This window comes from Brachyhypopomus gauderio, chromosome 17 (genome assembly GCF_052324685.1).
Source record: "Brachyhypopomus gauderio isolate BG-103 chromosome 17, BGAUD_0.2, whole genome shotgun sequence".
NCBI classification, from domain to species: Eukaryota; Metazoa; Chordata; class Actinopteri; order Gymnotiformes; family Hypopomidae; genus Brachyhypopomus; species Brachyhypopomus gauderio.
In genome coordinates, this window is record NC_135227.1 from 19,831,649 (window position 1) to 19,849,090 (window position 17,442).

At 40.4% G+C, this 17,442-nt stretch overlaps 1 protein-coding gene and 1 long non-coding RNA gene across 15 annotated transcripts in view; one reads left to right on the forward strand and one right to left on the reverse strand.

Moving 5' to 3' along the window:
* The window catches only part of LOC143480391 (cytidine monophosphate-N-acetylneuraminic acid hydroxylase-like), an 85,305-nt gene that overhangs the window by 50,606 nt on the left and 17,257 nt on the right, over positions 1-17,442 (forward strand). The window contains exons 1-4 of one of the 14 annotated variants that reach the window (XM_076978063.1): positions 2,483-2,668; positions 6,490-6,515; positions 8,695-8,979; positions 9,845-10,067. In XM_076978063.1, coding sequence (XP_076834178.1) covers positions 9,868-10,067 — 200 coding nt within the window. In that variant the 5' untranslated portion in view covers positions 2,483-2,668; positions 6,490-6,515; positions 8,695-8,979; positions 9,845-9,867. Of the gene's footprint in view, positions 1-2,482; positions 2,669-6,489; positions 6,516-8,234; positions 8,411-8,694; positions 8,980-9,844; positions 10,068-15,934; positions 16,094-17,442 lie in introns of those variants that run through there. The other 13 variants (XM_076978062.1, XM_076978065.1, XM_076978058.1 and 10 more) reach the window with 13 other exon arrangements.
* On the reverse strand, positions 13,669-15,496 carry LOC143480408 (uncharacterized). Its single transcript, XR_013121825.1, has 2 exons — positions 13,945-15,496; positions 13,669-13,774 (listed from the first exon to the last, which is right to left on the reverse strand). It is a non-coding gene; the product is annotated as an uncharacterized LOC143480408 (long non-coding RNA).

Genomic DNA, 17,442 nt, shown 5'->3' on the forward strand with positions numbered 1-17,442 from the left:
TCCCTTTCTGACACACGCAGATGTCATCACACACTATCTGTAGAGCACACACTGGCCAAACCCAAACAGCTTCTTTTCACTTTTAGGTCTAAAGGACCTTTTGGGCTTCCTTTTGCCTATTGAGGCCAAAATATGCCTATTTGTGTGTGAACCCGCCAATCGCCGCTTGCGGCTATATTTATTTCAAAAGTGCATCTGAAATGAACAGTTTAATATATATTTATTTTAAAACTTGCTGAGCTAAGCTAATAATAGCACCTACTAGGATTGGGCAGTATGAGGACAGTATTGTAAAATTGTGGGAGTTTATTAACCACGTGACGTGACGTGCCAAATATGTACTTTGAAAAATGGGGCATTTAAGACATTTTGCGCCGCCATTAAAAAGATCTGTGGGCGGGGTCAGCAGTTGGAGCTCACTGACTGGTTATGCAGTGGTGGTGTTCACTAAGATCATACAGAGGGGAAAAAGCCACAGTGACGAAGAGTGCTAGTTGTGAGTCAAGCAAGCTGGTTTCAAAGAAAAACACCACTGCTACAGATTGGCAACATTAAAAAGGAGAGCCAGCAAACCGATATGAGTCAGTGTGTAAGATCTGCTTATAAAAATTCTCCACCAAAGATGGAAACACATTAAACATGCATTCTCATATTAAAACTAAGTAAATGAAATGTGCCATATTTTGTCAATTGTGATTTTTACACCCCAATCGAAAAATGTCCTCCTCTTTTAACCCATCTGTGCAGTTAGAACACACACACACACTAGTGATTACTAGGGGGCTGTGGATCACACGTGCCCAGAGCGGTGGGCAGCCCTAGCCCGGCGCCCGGGGAGCAGTTGGGGCTCCCTTCATTGGTGTTTCGATGAATTGAGCTCCCAACACCTCCAGAAGGCTCATCAGTAGAGTCTGGCGTCCCAGACCCACCCCCCTCCAAGCTCACAATGTAGCCCATCACAAAATTTACCAACAACCCTGCTACCCGACGGCTATCGGAAAAGCCAAGTGACAATCCTACCCATATCTCATCACACACACCAATTTATCTCTTCAAGTACTATCCTTACCCCACCTAACCTCAGCCCTTCTTAGCCACACCCACTGACTAGATCTCTCAGCTACCGCTGACAACTCCTTTACCACTGCTCTCATCACACAGCCTCTAAATCCAAACTCAGCCAGTAGTCTTGTGGCAGACTTCGCCACAAAGCCCCTAGCCCCTACCTCTACAGGTCTAATATATGCTTGCCAGCCCCGCTCTCTTACCTCAGCCACCAAATCTGCACACTTCAACCTTTTCCTTTCATATGCTGCATCAACTTCGTCCTCAAATGGAACAGTTAGCTCTATGAAATACACTATCCGCTTACTTTCAGAATACAACACAACATCTGGCCTCAAGTTTGTGACTACAATACACTCTGGAACCTGCAATTTACAGCCTACATCAACCAACAGTTTCCAATCTCTTGTATCAGCCCACTTACCAACAACTTTTGAAAACTGTGCTGGCTCCTTGCTATGCTGCCCCTCACACACAAACCTATATATATTTATATACAGTGGCGGACTTAGCAATTTGGGGGCTCAAGGTGAATTTAGCTAGGGGGCCCATCAACATTAATATGCGAGAAATAATTTAGCTAATCAGGGGGCCCCTACAGTGGGCTGCAGTAGGAGGGGCCCAAGGCAGTTGCCTAGCCACGCCTCTATGCAAAGACTGCCTCTGGCAAAGGATAAGAGCACTCTGTTAACTGGTAGTCACTAGGCTACTATACTTGGGTCATTTAGCTTTCTCTGTGTTCAACTGATACATCAGTTTCTTCCGCTAACTCTAGGGAAGTCCATATTAGGAGATACACACGTGAGACAAAGTAGCCTGCTGGGCGCCTATGTTTTGGAACATGCTGTGCTTAAGATAACCTGCTTGTTAGAACTGCTGAATTGTGTTTAAGATTGTATATAAGCAGGGGGAATGCCCCCCTTGCCTTCAGAGGTGTCATGCTTGAATGAGACTCTCATGTCTGCGTGATTGTTGTCTTTTTAATATCTTTATATCTTGTAATCAATCAGTCATTTAACCACGTCTGGGTCCTCATCCATTTTCAGAAAATTTTCACAACAATTAATGAAATTTCACTGCTTTTAATGAAAACTATGATGATGATTCTCTATTACTTGTTGCTTAGCTAATAAGGACTTAAACATTAATTAAGGAACCGAAAGTAAGTAGTTACGAAAATAGATGAAGACTACTTATTAATTACTTACATGTGACCTAACATAGTTTATTATAGTGAAGAGTAATTAAGGTAAAACTATGATGATAATTCTCCATTACCTATTGCTTAGTTAATAAGTACTTAAACATTAATTAAGGAACCATATTGTAAAGTGTTACAGTTTAACTATATATACATACAGATGGCAGCAAAACATTTGCATGTGTAGGAGAGAAATGTTGCTCCACCCTTGTGTTCACGTCCAGTCCGTTACTCGCAGCGTGACACCACAACACTGGGGGGACTGCACAGGAAGAGAAGGGCGTGCTGCCCAGCACTGATTAACCAGTTCAGCTACGTTTCTTTAGATGGTGATAATATAACCAGAGTCACTGAAGGAAACTCACAAAGACACACGGAGAACTCTTAATTCTGGATTTTAAGGTAAATTTACACTGTTGGTTTAATTGTATATTATTTGATCATAATCAATAGATCATTTTGTCAGAGAGAGGCAGGTCTTCTTTCAAATCCTGAGTGGATTGCATTGTTCTCACAAAACTGCTATCGCAATATTTTCATCCCTCAGTCCATGAGAGGATATCAGTGTTTACACAAGTGTACAATAACATTTTTCAACAAGATAATGCCAGACCACATTCTGCAGCAATCGCAACATGGCTACGTACACTGTAAAAAAAAGCAACTACGTTTCGTTCATCTGGTGTGAGATTTTGAGTTACTGAAACAAAGAAATGTGGATTACTTAGTATGAATAAGCATGAATGAATAAGCAAAAACATGTCAGGCCAACAATTTGCTGTTACACAATTTGAGTTCATTAGGCTTGTGCTCATGCACACAAAGGCACAAGGAGGAATGCGGGGTTTCTCAGTCTGCACACCAGGGGCTTTGCACAGTACTCCACATGCGGTTTCAGAAAGGTGGCCTTCTCCACTGGAATTTGTTTTGAGAATTTAGCATCCGAAGGTCTTTTGTTTTGGATTAGTGAGATTTGAGAGTATTCATTAAGGATTTTATTACATTTACATACTGAATGTGTAATGTGGAGTGATATTCAGGATATGTGTTGTAGCGTCTGTCCACTGGGGGACGGCGCTACCTCCCATGAGTCCCTGCGACTCCAGTATTGTTCTCTGTTAATGTTGTTGTGCATGTGTTGATTGATTGTGTGCGTTACCTGGTTTAGGTCTCCCTTCATCAGTTTATGTAGTTGTACTGTGTGAATTATTTCATGCCATGTTTGTGTAGTGTTGTCATGTTATTGCCGTTCCCTCATGTTTCGTGTCTAAATTAAGTCTGTTTTGCGTGATCACGGCTTCATGTGTGATTACACTGCTGAGGCAATTTAAATAAAAGAGCCTTGTTGCCTTGAAATGGATTTGCTGGTTTGCTGCCTTTCCTTCCTACACCACGCCACAGTATGTTGGTTCTATGTCAGTTACTGCATGGAATAAATTATTGCAAGTTTGTATACCATGTGCTTAATGTCTTACTGAGGCATATGTCGTACAGTATGTGAAGTGGTAATAAAAAACAGAACTTAAAATTGCTCGCCTTACAATGATTTTTAGTTTAGCTGAGCCAAAAATAATTAATTGCACCATAAACGATAACAAATTAATTGGATCAGCTTACTTTATTGAGTTTCTTGTTAAAAGTTGATCTGACCTTACAACCTGCATTGTCAAAATATACAAATTGTAGTTGAACCCTAGTTAAGGCCAGGCCAAATCCTCTGCGCATGCTCAATTTGACTCCTTGTTGAGAACGGGGCGGGGTTTGCGATTGGACTCCGGACATCTTGAAATGGATTTCACCTGCGGCAAGCAGCGACCTACGCTACACTGTAAAAACGAAAAAGTTGAGAAAACTCAATTTCAAGGCAACTTACTGCACTCGATTTTTGAGTTTTGATCCCAACTCAAACTCTAAAGTTTTTAAGAAATTCACTCACACTTATTATTTCTTGTTCCAAATGTCCAAATGTGAGTATTTTGGTTGAAATACTACCTTTGTAGTTGGTATAATAAACGTGTTAATTAAATTTTGTCATTTGTCTTATATGACTCAACTTCAGTTTGCTATTCTTAGTATTGAATTTAGAGATTTATGTACATGTGAAATATACATTATCTGAACAAGATATTGTAGCGTTGGGCCAATGGGGGGGGGGGGTGCCAGAGGGTGACGTCATTACCCATGAGCCCTTGCGGCTCCGGCCCTGTTATGCGTATTATGTGGTGTTTATGTCTATATAGTGTTATTAATGATTATTAATTGTGTGTTATTAGTTAAGTCACCCTGGTCCATTTTTTATGTACATGTGCATTATCCAAGTTCCCCCTCCATGTATGTGTAACGTTGCCCTCTTCATGACCTCCCCCTGTGTTTCATGTGCAAGCCCAAGCTATTTAAGGCCGTGAGTTTGTGCCTGAGTGCCAATTTTCTTGCAAGGTGAGAATAAAACCTTTGTTCTTGATAAGAATGGACTTGTCTGCAGCTTCTTTCTCCTACGCCATAATATAATAAGTTGGCACAACTTTTTAAAAATTGGAACTCTTGGTATGTAACTTACATTTTGAGGTTCATATACATGGGCAAGATAAATTATCTGAACAAGATATGTTAGTTAGTATAACTTGAATCATCTGGAATTATTTGTAGGCAATACTTAAAATCTGAAGTTTATATACCTGTGAAAAATAAATAATTGGAACAAGAAATAATAAGTTGGCTCAACTGAGTGAATTTCTTAAAAACTTTAGAGTTTGAGTTGGGATCAAAACTCAAAAATCGAGTGCAATAAGTTGCCTTGAAATTTTGAGTTTTCTCAACTTTTTCGTTTTTACAGTGTAGTGGTAAGTCTTCTGTGTCTGTTAGCTTCTTCGTTTCTCTGTTAGAACTTAGTGTTCTTCTGTTACTTGTGTGGTTAATGCTCTAGTTCCTGTCCTGGTAGTGCTTTGTGTCTCCTCATTGTTTTCAAAACGCCCAATCTTAACGTCTTCACGTTCTCTCATGTTTCGTCCTGGAATTACAAGAGGCTCGTATTTGTTAACGTATCGTTTCGGACAACACTGCAAAGCCATATTTACACTGCAGTGACGCTCGCGACGCTCGCGAAAGTATAAACGCCTACACCGCTCGCGCAGGGTCGCGCGCTACGGTCGCTCGCGAGATTTTAGCTCACGCACGGGCCTCCTCATTGCCTCCTTGCGGTGGGGCCCCAGAATTTTGCGCTACGCCTCTGCATCCAGTGTGGGGGTAATGTTAGGACAGAGGGGTTCTTTAAGTATGTTCCTTTAAGAAAGATGCAGGCGCAAGCCTCGGGTGTGTTTTTGTCAAGTCAAGTCAGTTTATTTGTATAGCACATTTAAAGGCATCAGGTGCCGGCCAAAGTGCTGAACAATTTTGCAGTATGAAACACATAAAAGTATAAAACATTTAAATACAAAATATAGAACTAAGCATAAAAAGTAAATAGATGAAAATAAGAAAACCCATAAGAACATTTATAATAAAATATACATAAAGGACATGTTAATGCCACATTAAAATAGTTATCTGCTATGTCTGTAGGTGACAGACTGCTCAGGACTTCTCCTTCTTGTTCCCCATAGATATAAAGAGACAGGTGGGCAGAAATAGGGAGATCTAGAAGGTACTAATGTACCTTTATGTCTCTGCATTGTTGCCTAGTTAGTCCACGGCTCTACATTTTTTAATTTACTCCTGAGTGCAGTGAGTGTGTCAAAGCGTTGAATTCATGCTGCTGTGTCTACAGTGAACTGGCTACAGTTATCGTCAGATCCATAGGAAAGTGGTTATTACCCTAGGGCACTAGCCTCCAGCTCGAGGGCCTTCAAGGGATAGTTCCATTGATCACCATTTAAGTCCGGGGTACACGATCAGGAAATGGTAACAACAACATGGCCTGAATTACCCTTTACATTTAGCAGCAGATGTTACGCATAGTTTAAGCATGAATGTTGTTTAATTGTTTAAAACCATTATTCTTTTAAAAATTGCTTCTATATGCATGTATAATTGTTTCAAACCAGCTTGCTTGTTTAAATTGCTCGTATGTGTATGTATAATTGTTTAAAACCGGTATGCCTACCTTTGTCAATGTCAATTATGGCCTGGTGTACAACTAATGTAATGTTGCTGTTAACTAAAACAGGTTGTCAGATTGGTAGTTCATACTAGAATAAAAACATGACGTCTTTTTTTTTTTTTTTCAGAAACATTTTATTACGAGAAAGTCAAAGTAAGCACAATACAACATCACATTTATAAACAGAATACCTCCACAACTTTCTCCATTTTTCCACCACACATCCACCAGGTTTTATAATAGAACACACACAAAAACAAAAATGTCCCCCCCCCACGTCCCATCATAGCACACCACAATCAACACGCACACTGCCAATAGCAATAGCTACAGAAAGGCCACAACACTCGTATGGAAGCACACATTCAACCAGGTAATACCTTTAAGTTGGAAAAATAGGATATAAAGGGCTGCCATTTCTGGAAAAATTTATCTGTACATCCTCTTTGTGTGTACCTTATTTTTTCTAATTTTAAAAAAGACATGACATCCCTCAGCCAATAAGAAATAGAAGGGGGCTTGGTAGATTTACAAAGTAACAATAAGCAGCGTCTTGCTAATAAGGAAGTAAAAGCTATAATGCCTCTTTGCATAGTGCCAAGTGCGATAGAGCGGTCTGAAACCCCAAATATAGCAATTAGAGCACAAGGTTGTACCTGAACTCCAAGAACAGTGGACAGTATAGTAAAATAACCCGTCCAAAAACATTTTAGTGCAGGACAAAGAAAAAACATGTGGCCAAGGTCACAGGGGGAACCATGGCATTTATCACACACATCTTCCACTTCTGGATACAATTTAGAAAGCCTAGATTTAGAGAAGTGTGCCCTGTATAAAACCTTAAACTGAATTAATCCAAGAAACATGACGTCTTTTAAAACATTTTGAACCTCTACACTCTAGTTTCTCATTTTCATTATTTCAGATTTCATTTTGATATTATATATAATAATAATATACACTACCGTTCAAAAGTTTGGGGTCACTTAGAAATGTTCTTATTTTTGAAAGAAAAGCAGTTTTTTTTCAATGTAGCTAACATTAAATCAATCAAAAATACACTCTATACATTATTATTGTGGTAAATGACTATTCTAGCTGTAAACGTCTGGTTTTTAATGCAATATCTACATAGATGTATGGAGACCCATTTCCAACAACCATCACTCCAGTGTTCTAATGGTACATTGTGTTTGCTAACTGTGTAAGAAGGCTATTGGATATTTAGAAAACCCTTGAAAACCCTTGTGCACAACCTTGTGCACAGGTTAGCACAGCTGAAAACAGTTTTGCTGATTAGAGAAGCTATAAAACTGACCTTCCTTTGAGCTAGTTGAGAATCTGGAGCATTACAATTGTTGGTTTGATTAAACTCACAAAATAGCCAGAAAAAAACAACTTTCAATTGAAACTCGATAGTCTATTCTTGTTCTGAGAAATGAAATCTATTCCATGCGAGACATTGCCAAGAAACTGAAGATTTCCTACAATGGTGTGTACTACTCCCTTCAGAGGAGAGCACAGACAGGCTCTAACCAGAGTAGAAAGAGAAGTGGAAGGCCCCGCTGCACAACTGAGCAAGAAGACAAGTACATTAGAGTCTCCAGTTTGAGAAATCGATGCCTCACAGGTCCTCAACTGGCAGCTTCATTAAATAGTACCCGCAAAACGCCAGTGTCAACGTCTACAGTGAAGAGGCGACAACGGGATGCTAGCCTTCAGGGCAGAGTGGCAAAGAAAAAGCCATATCTGGCTAATAAAAGAAAAAGATTAATATGGGCAAAAGAACACAGACATTGGACAGAGGAAGATTGGGAAAAAAGCTGAGCCACAGGCCCCGCCCTTCTCTGGCTGAATCTAGGCCTGGGTGTGTCTCCCAGCCAGGAAGCAACAGACTGTCCTGTCCCAGGTGACAATGATTTAATGATTAGCCTGAAGGTTTCACTCACAGTTTCACTCACAGGGCAACAAGCAATGTTTGTGGGGAAATGCTGGGGAAATGGACACTGTGGGATTAAGAGACTTGGTTCAAAAGGAAGAAGGAGCCGGTGAGCTAGGAATTGGTTTAAAAGCCTTTTGATTAATTTTGCTGTTTCAATTAGACTAAATGTCTACGACTAAAATCATGATATTTAAAATAATGTATGGTGTAATTGAGATATTTATTGATTGATGAGTAATGTGTGTTTTAATTTGCTAAATGGGAATCTATAAAATGTTAGAAATGTAAGGTTAAAAATTAATGTTGGACAGCATTATAAATATTTTTGATTTGGGTATTTAATTTTGGTCATAGTTAATTTCGGTTTGTGCTTTCTTGTTTGTGTTTAAGGTTTTTCACTGCTACTATTGTGACTCAACAACTTTCAAATAAAAGAGGAAAAGAAAGAGTTGATTCTTGGTCATTGAGTGAAGTCCAGTTTAAATTCTTCTGAAGCAAGCCACCCTTTCAAGTGAGGGAAACCTGCAGTTTAAACCTAAAAAGGAGGAAGCACTTGACAGACAGACGAATCAAAGTTTGAGGTGTTTGGATCACACAGACGAACATCTGTGAGACGCAGAACAACTGAAAAGATGCTGGAAGAGTGCCTGACACCATCTGTCAAACATGGTGGAGGTAATGTGATGGTCTGGGGTTGCTTTGGTGCTGGTAAAGTGGGAGATTTGAACAAGGTAAAAGGGATTTTGAATAAGGAAGGCTATCACTCCATTTTGCAACACCATGCCATACCCTGTGGACAGTGCTTGATTGGAGCCAATTTCATCCTGCAACAGGACAATGACCCAAAGCACACCTCCAAATTATGCACAAACTATTTAGAGGAGAAGCAGGCAGCTGGTGTTTTATCGGTAATGAAGTGGCCAGCGCAGTCACCAGATCTCAACCCCATTGAGCTGTTGTGGGAGCAGCTTGACCGTATGGTACGAAAAAAGTGCCCATCAACCCAATCAAACTTGTGGGAGCGGCTTCTGGAAGCATGGGGTGAAATTTCTCCAGATTACCTCAGCAAATTAACAGCTAGAATGCCAAAGGTCTGCAATGCTGTAATTGCTGCTAAGGGAGCATTCTTTGACGAAAGCAAAGTTTAAAGTAGAAAATTATTTCAAATAAAAAAAAAACATTATTTCTACCTTGTCAATGTCTGGACTATATTTCTATTCATTTTGCAACTCATTTGATAAATAAAAGTATGAGATTTCAGGGAAAACACAAAATTGTCTAGGTGACCCTAAACTTTTGAACGGTAGTGTATATGATTAGTGGATGTTATGTACTTTACTAATTTGGCAAATCTTAATGAAATTAAATCTAAACAAAAAGATAGTATTATCTACAAATGGATAATCTACCTGTAATGGCCAAGATTTGTGCACTGAGAATTAACAGGCCATATTGATGCATTACCAATTAATTTGCTGGGTCTGCAGATTTGACTGGTTAGACAGGTTTAGCCAGTGAGACAATTTTGGTGTCTTTTCAGCTATTGTTTGCTGATCAGCTGGGATGTCTCAGAGTTCCCACACTGTACTGAAGCTGGATTCCACAGCAGTCCTCGGCCTGCAAGAAGGAATCAACTTTAAGAGGGGTCCTGAAGGCAACTGCTTCATAATGTACAAAAATGAGAAGATCCTGAGAGCATGCAGGAACCAGTGCAAACACCAAGGAGGACTATTCATAAAAGACATTGAAGACATAGATGGCAGGTATGTGGGTATTTTTTTGGATGTGGTGTAAGGCAGGGCGGACTGGCATACATTACTACCGGGGATTTCCCCGGTGGGCCGATGGGTTAGTGGGCCGTCGGGCCGCCGGTGGTTTAACTCGGCCCGTGGAGGAGCCATTGCCGTGCACTGTGGCCCCGGCCCGTAGTCACGCTGCTGTTTAACGGTGTTATTACCTCCCCCGCTCCAGTCACACTAACCTGCTCAGCGCGGCCGCAGTCTGAGCCTGTAAACACATGAACGAGTTGGACCGTCGCCGCGGACTGGGCCAGCTGATGCGGGCTGACGGTATGCAGCGGAGATCAGAAAAAAAACTTGTCCCAGAAAATCCGGGCCGAACTATGAAAACATACAGCAGTTTAAATTGTAGATAACATGTTATTTTAAATGTAATGCTGTGGCCTCTGCAACGTCTAATGTACCATCTACAAATTACCTTAACACGGTTAACATGGACACAAGTGGCGGTCTTAAAGGTTCCAGAGCACTGCACACTGTTTTTTTTTTATTAAATCTATTGAAATTATTTGATTAAAACTCACCACCACAAATAGGTAAGAGGAAGAAATACCCACGTTAGAGTTGTAGGTCGTTATTTAGGATGCACTTTTAAGCTGGGTAAAGCAACTTGTTTGGTGGTCTTATGATGGACTATTTAAAAGCTATTGAAATAAGACAACAATGGATTACAACAAATAGATAACTATAAATACCCATATCTGATGTGTAGATTGTTATTTAGGATGCACTTTGTGTAATACAACTTGTTTGGTGGTCTTATGATGGACCATTGAAAAGCTATTGATATGACTGCAAAAAACCAGTGCACAGTGCTCTGGGGCCTTTACTACCACCACTTGTATCCGCGTTAACCGTCATTTGTAGCGGTCACAATAGTACATTTTAAATAAAATATTGTCTACAACTTAAAATATGTCTATTTCTGGTGGTGCTGAAAAGCTGAGAGAGAGAAAAAGAAAGCTGCAGAGGTTTTACTCACTGAGTGAACAATGTAGGTTTCAGTAGCTTTCCAGTTGTTTTTCCCCTGTATTTTGTCAGGGTCTAGTTGTTAATTTTGTTAGTTATTTTGTTATACCAATATGTGGCTTTGTAATCATATTATTGCTGGAAGTAATATTGTCCATATTACAATAAAAACTGTCATATACACTACGTGCCATGTATAGATTCATATACAGTATATATAAACACATACAGATCAGAGGTGTATAATCCAGGTTCAGAAAGTAAAAGTCCTCACCAGGATTGCACCAATTAGAAAATCTAGCAAGCTTGAGCAAAATCCTTTATTATGATTACACACATCTGATACAGGAAACCGGAGATCCCGGAGGAAACCCACACAGACACGGGGAGAACATGGAAACTCCACTCAGATAGGGACTTGAACCCAAGACCCCAGCGCTGAGAGGCAAACGTGCTAACCACCAAGCCACCGTGTTGCCCAACTGGCCCACTATATATATAGTATATCCTATATCCCCACTATATCCCTTCCTGCACCCTATTCAGTCCCCCAGGGGGCTGTGGATCCCGGTTGAGAGTACGCTGTGCACAATTGGCTGCCGCTTCTAGCCGGTGTGTGATTGGTTGTGTACGAGTTGTATCCGTGTTAAAATTGTAAAGCGTCCTTGGGTATATAGAAAGGCGCTATATAAGTTGAACATTCATTCATTCATTCATTCAGTCTGTCAGGAACTCCCGGGCCACTTTTTATACCAAGTCCGTCCCTGGTGTAAGGACTTCACTGCATATGTGTGTATGCATGTATATCTGTGAGGTGTACACAGTGTACTTTACTACAATTTCTCTCTCTCTCTCTCATATATATATATATATATATATATATAGGGGGTTCTCGACATACGACCTTGATCCGTTCATTGCATCGTAAAACGATTCTCGGTGTAAGTCGGAACATATGTATATACTGTATGTAAATAACATACTGTGAGCACTTATCCTACACTAACACCGAACACAGTAATTATCAACCATGTAAACGTGTAACCATGAAACATCGTAACTTGGGACTGACGTAACCCGAGGACCTCATATGTATAATGTATGTGTGTGTGTACACACACACACACACACACACACATGATATATACACTACCTACCACTCAAAGGCTTAGGATCACTTGCTAATTTCCCTCTGCAATTCAAACAATATTGTCCTTTTCACAATTAATTTAAGTGTATCAGATGATTTTTAAAGAATACAAAGGTTTGTATTAAAGCCTGGTATGGCCGCCAAACCAAGGATGTTATTGGGCTAATTTGTTGTTAGGACACGCTTGATCAATTGTTATGCACAGCTGAAAAACGTTAGCAACGTCAACAAATCACGATCGCCAACCCCCCCCCCCCCTCCCCCCAACTACAAATTACGATCGCCATCCCCCATTTGTATTTTATTACCGTCTTGTTTGGGTGATATGGGACAGGTGGGGCATGGAATTTCCCCTTCTTCTGAGGTGGGGAATGATAGAAAAAGTTTGAGAACCACTGATTTAGTATAAGCAGTGCCAGCAGTTGTTGGCCTGCTTACAGGCTCAAAATGGCCAGAAGGAAACCACTTTCTTTAGAGACCCGCCAATCCATTGTTGTGTTAAGGAAGGAAGGCTGGTATTGCCAAGAAACTGAAAATATTTGACCATGCTGTGTTGTGGGCTGTAAACTTCTACCTACCACCTTAGCCCAGCGTGTTCGTTTGATGGGAAGGAGATAGCAGGAACCACCATACCAAAATTATAGCAATACCAAAAAGGCCTTTATTAAAACAGAGATATCTCTGGGGATCTCACATTCTAACATTTACATCAGAGACCCAACAAGTGTTTGAGCATGCCGTCTTTATATATGATTTCTCCGCCCCCAAACGCTTAGATCTTCTTCTATACCTTACATGGTGTTGTTCTTCAAGCATACAATACTTCTCTTTCTTCTCTGCAATCCCAACATGGACATATGGTTCCTGTGTATGGACTGATAGGCCGGCAAGAGGCCACCATTCATGAAGATGCTGTAAATTCATATTTCCCCAACGTCGGCACAATCAGGCCTACGCCTTCTGCTTTTTAGGTCTCACTCTACAGCAGGGGCGTTGCCTGGGTATGTAAAGATCCGGGGCTCAGCCCAATTTTATATATATATATATATATAGTAATATATATATATTACAATGCGTACCCTGATATATAATGTTTAACACTATAATATGGAGTTTTTTTTTTTTAACAAAGGGTGCACAAAATCTGCAGAATGACTGTTGGTGACCTAAAGATAGTGAGCTTGTACTAAAGGACATGGACCAGGTATATTCCATTAGTAAATCCATTCCTCAATAAAGTATGCAAATCAGTATGTCAACAATGGATTTCATGCAACTGTGTAATAATGTAAACAATTCACTTGTTTCTAAATTGTTCTTTTACCTTTTATGACACACAAACAAATTATTGAAAGAAACATTAATAATTATTAGTGCTAAGGGGTCTACACAATTAATACTCTTTAAGAATTACTTATTATCTATCCTGTATGTTTTTGCACAGTCTTTCTTCTCCTAACCTGTTCTTTCTTTAGATCAGTCCAGTCCTGATCAGTTCATTTCAGGTCTCTCCACATTTCATATTTCCTCTCTCTCCACCCTCTCTTCTACCCTGTTAAATAGTAATTCAAGAAAGTATGCTTAAAATAAAGCTGGAAACAATATTTTAAATACAAAAGACTGTGCTAAAACAAACTACATCTGGCATTATTTTGCTAGTCTTCATACTAAAAACATGTGTATTTTATTAATAATGTGTTTATTAGACATTGTTTTCCATACCACTTGTATTGTCTTCTCCCATCTCCCATCTCCTCTCCAGTTCTCTCCTCTTTCCTCTCTTGTTGTCTGTTCTCCTCTCCTGTTGTCTGCTCTCCTGTTGTCTGTTCTCCTCTCCTGTTGTCTGTTCTCCTCTCCTGTTGTCTGTTCTCCTCTCTAGTCCTCTCTAACACTTCAAATTCCTCAGGTTGTTCTAAGTCACTTTGCTTTTCTCCCTCTTCTGTACTCCCTTTCTTGTCTGTGGTATTAGGAAATAAATTACACCACAATACTTGAGATTTGAACAAACTCTAACAAACCCTAACCCTCAACTATTAAAAGTAAATTATTTTTTGTGATATGCTGTGCTGTGTAAACTCAATAAAGGATTGTTTATTAGCTGATCAGCTGGCTCCAGTGGAAAACACACAATTTTAGGGCAGTGACCAGGGTTAAGAAACTGCTTTAAACTACCATCATAAAGTATTGTACTAAATTCTGGCTATCCACAACGTCTACCTTCTAGCTAACTAGTTAGCTAAATTGAATTTCATTCATTATAGCTTACAGTCCTACAATCCTAAATTATTAAACACAATTTGAAAATGAAATAGTTATTAGCTTATCAGGTACATCAGGGCACGTTGAACATACTAACTATAACTATAACTAGCTATAACATAACTAGCTATATAAGTTTTTTTTTTCCACAAACCTTCACTACCTAAGCTACCTAGGTTAACTATCTATGTCGGTTAACTAACTAGGTTAGCTAACTAATTCCGAAGCTGACTAGTGACAAGCTGCATTTTATTAAGCACACAGTGGGTTTGATCTGTGTTTTGATTCGGAGACGTGTGTTTTTAACCAGCTATCAGATAGCTCCACAAACAATGTCATCACAGTTTACATAGTTCACTACCGTTACCTTTCTCCAAAATGTCATCACAGTTTACATAGTTACCTTTCTCCACAATGTCATCACAGCTTACATAGTTCACTACCGTTACCTTTCTCCACAATGTCATCACAGTTTACATAGTTCACTACCGTTACCTTTCTCCACAATGCCATCACAGTTTACATAGTTCACTACCGTTACCTTTCTCCTTGAAAAAACGCCGTATATCCATTTTCATTCACCCTCAGCTACCTGCAACCTGCTGCCAAAAATGGCTAGAGCGCATGTGCGCTCCCCCACGGGGGTGGGGGTGGGCTCTCCTCCGCGCCCGCAAAACCAGCAAGCTGATTGGCTGTTTCTCCTGAAAGGCGGAACTTTATCCTTGAAGCGGCACTGTGATTGGCGTTAAGAGATTTCCTATTCTCACAGCAGCACTGGCCTCCTCATTAATAATACAGCTGAGCGAAAAGGTTCGGGGCTACGGGATAATCATTCGGGGCTGAAGCCCCGGAAGCCCACCCCAGGCGACGCCCCTGCTCTACAGTGTGGTTTGCTCAACATCCTCTCCCTAGGGTTCACAGCTCGGACACATCTTAGACAGTGGTTACATTTTACTTCTACATTAAACAGTGGTTACATTTTACTTCTACCTTAAACAATGATTACACTTCACTCCTTTTAAACAGTGATTACATTTCGCTTCTATATTATGTTAAAAGAACAAAGCATGTGTTAATTGCTACGCAAAAAACCCAAAATCACAACAGCTGTTAACTACTCCCTTCAAAGAGTGACACAAACTGGCTCTAACAAGGACAGAAAAGGAGTGGGAGGCTCCGATGCACAACTGTGCAAAAAGATAAATATCTTAGTGTGCAGTTTGATAGAAAGATGCAGGCGAGTGACAGCTGCACTAAAGGAACCCATCAGAAACACCAGTGTCGGCATGAACGGTTAAGAAGTGACTTCAGGATGCTGGATTTCATGCAGAATTGGCAAGAAAAAGCCGTACCTCACACTGGCCAGTGAAAGAAGCCGTACCTCACACTGGCCAATGAAAGAAGCCGTACCTCCCACTGGCCAATAAAAAGAAAAGAGTATGATGGGCCAAACAGAAAAGACATTGGACACTGGAAGATTGGAAGAAGGTGTTGTGGACAGATGAGTCCAAGCTTCAGGTTTCTGAATCAAACAGAGGAACATTTGTGAGGCGCAGGACCAATGAGAAGATGGATGACCAATGATTAATGGCATCTGTCACGCATGTTGTAGGTATGCTGACGAACCAACGTTCGATGCGAAAAATTCTGGCTCAGTAATGTGTTGCAAACTACGTTGTACTTTTGTAAGGGTGTCATATAACATCACTCCTCACTGCCTAGCAGGTGTATGTTTTTTCCTGAATAATACTGTTACTTCGTCAAGCACAACCCAGCCAATCATCAGGCACTATTTATAGTCAACTCTGAGGCGATTTCAGGTCGGGAGACCAGCGAGAAGATACTTTGTTGTTTTCAAGCGGTCTGTTTTCTTCATCAACGCTCCGGACACCATCGAAATATATGTGGACCTAAAAATACAGCTTTTATCTCAATACTGACCAAATTTAATCGAAATCCGTGCAGGCGAAAGTATTTTACTAGACCGCGGAAAATAAGTAGTCATGATTGACATTGGTGTATCGAACGTCACGGTAGCTAGCAACTTTAGGCTAAAAGCGGAGTCTCGGTTTAACTCGTTCCCACAGTGTTTTCTTGAAATCGGTACTGATACCAGTGTTGTGTAGTTTAATCTCATTGTTTTCTGATATAACTTGTTGTTAAATGGTAATATAGTTAACATCACTTCGAATTAGATTATGATTGATTAATTATTAATTATGATTAATTAGAATTGGATTATGTGAATTTCAGTCACACGACTTCTATTGTAATTAATGTATTATATTTTAATGTGATACATGATATTATAAATATCATAACTTTATCAATTCTCAACCAATTTTCAAAATCCAGGTATCATTTTAAAGGTCTATTTCAGCCCTGTCTAGATATGTGATTCTTTCCAAGCTTGGGGCTGTTTGAAAATTTTGTCATCATACCTACATGTTGGAGGCAGCGTGATGGTCTGGGGATGCTGTGGTGGTGGTAAAATAGGAGATATATACAGAGTGGAAGGGATCTTGAATGGAGGCTACCCAAAGATTTTGCAACACCATGCCATACCCGGTAGCCAATTTCATCCTACAACAGTATAATGACCCCAAGCACACCTCGAAACTGTTTCAGCAATATTTAAGAATGAAGGGATCAGCCGTGATTCTGACTGTAATGGTGTGGCCAGCACAGTCTCTGGATCTGAACCCTATTGAGCTGTTGTGAGAGCAGCTTGACCATACGGAACAGAGGAAGACTGCATCAGGCCAATCCATGTTGTGGGACACGTTAAAGCAGGCGTACTCAACTAACTTTGTCCGCGGTCCAATTTTGGCAGATACCTGTGCCCTGAGGTCCGGTGCGGCGGGGGTGGCGAACGTAAGTTGTTTGGGGGGGGGGGGGGGGGGGGGGGACGGTGCGCGAACGGTGGAGGCGTTTATACTTTCGCGAGCGTCACTGCAGTGT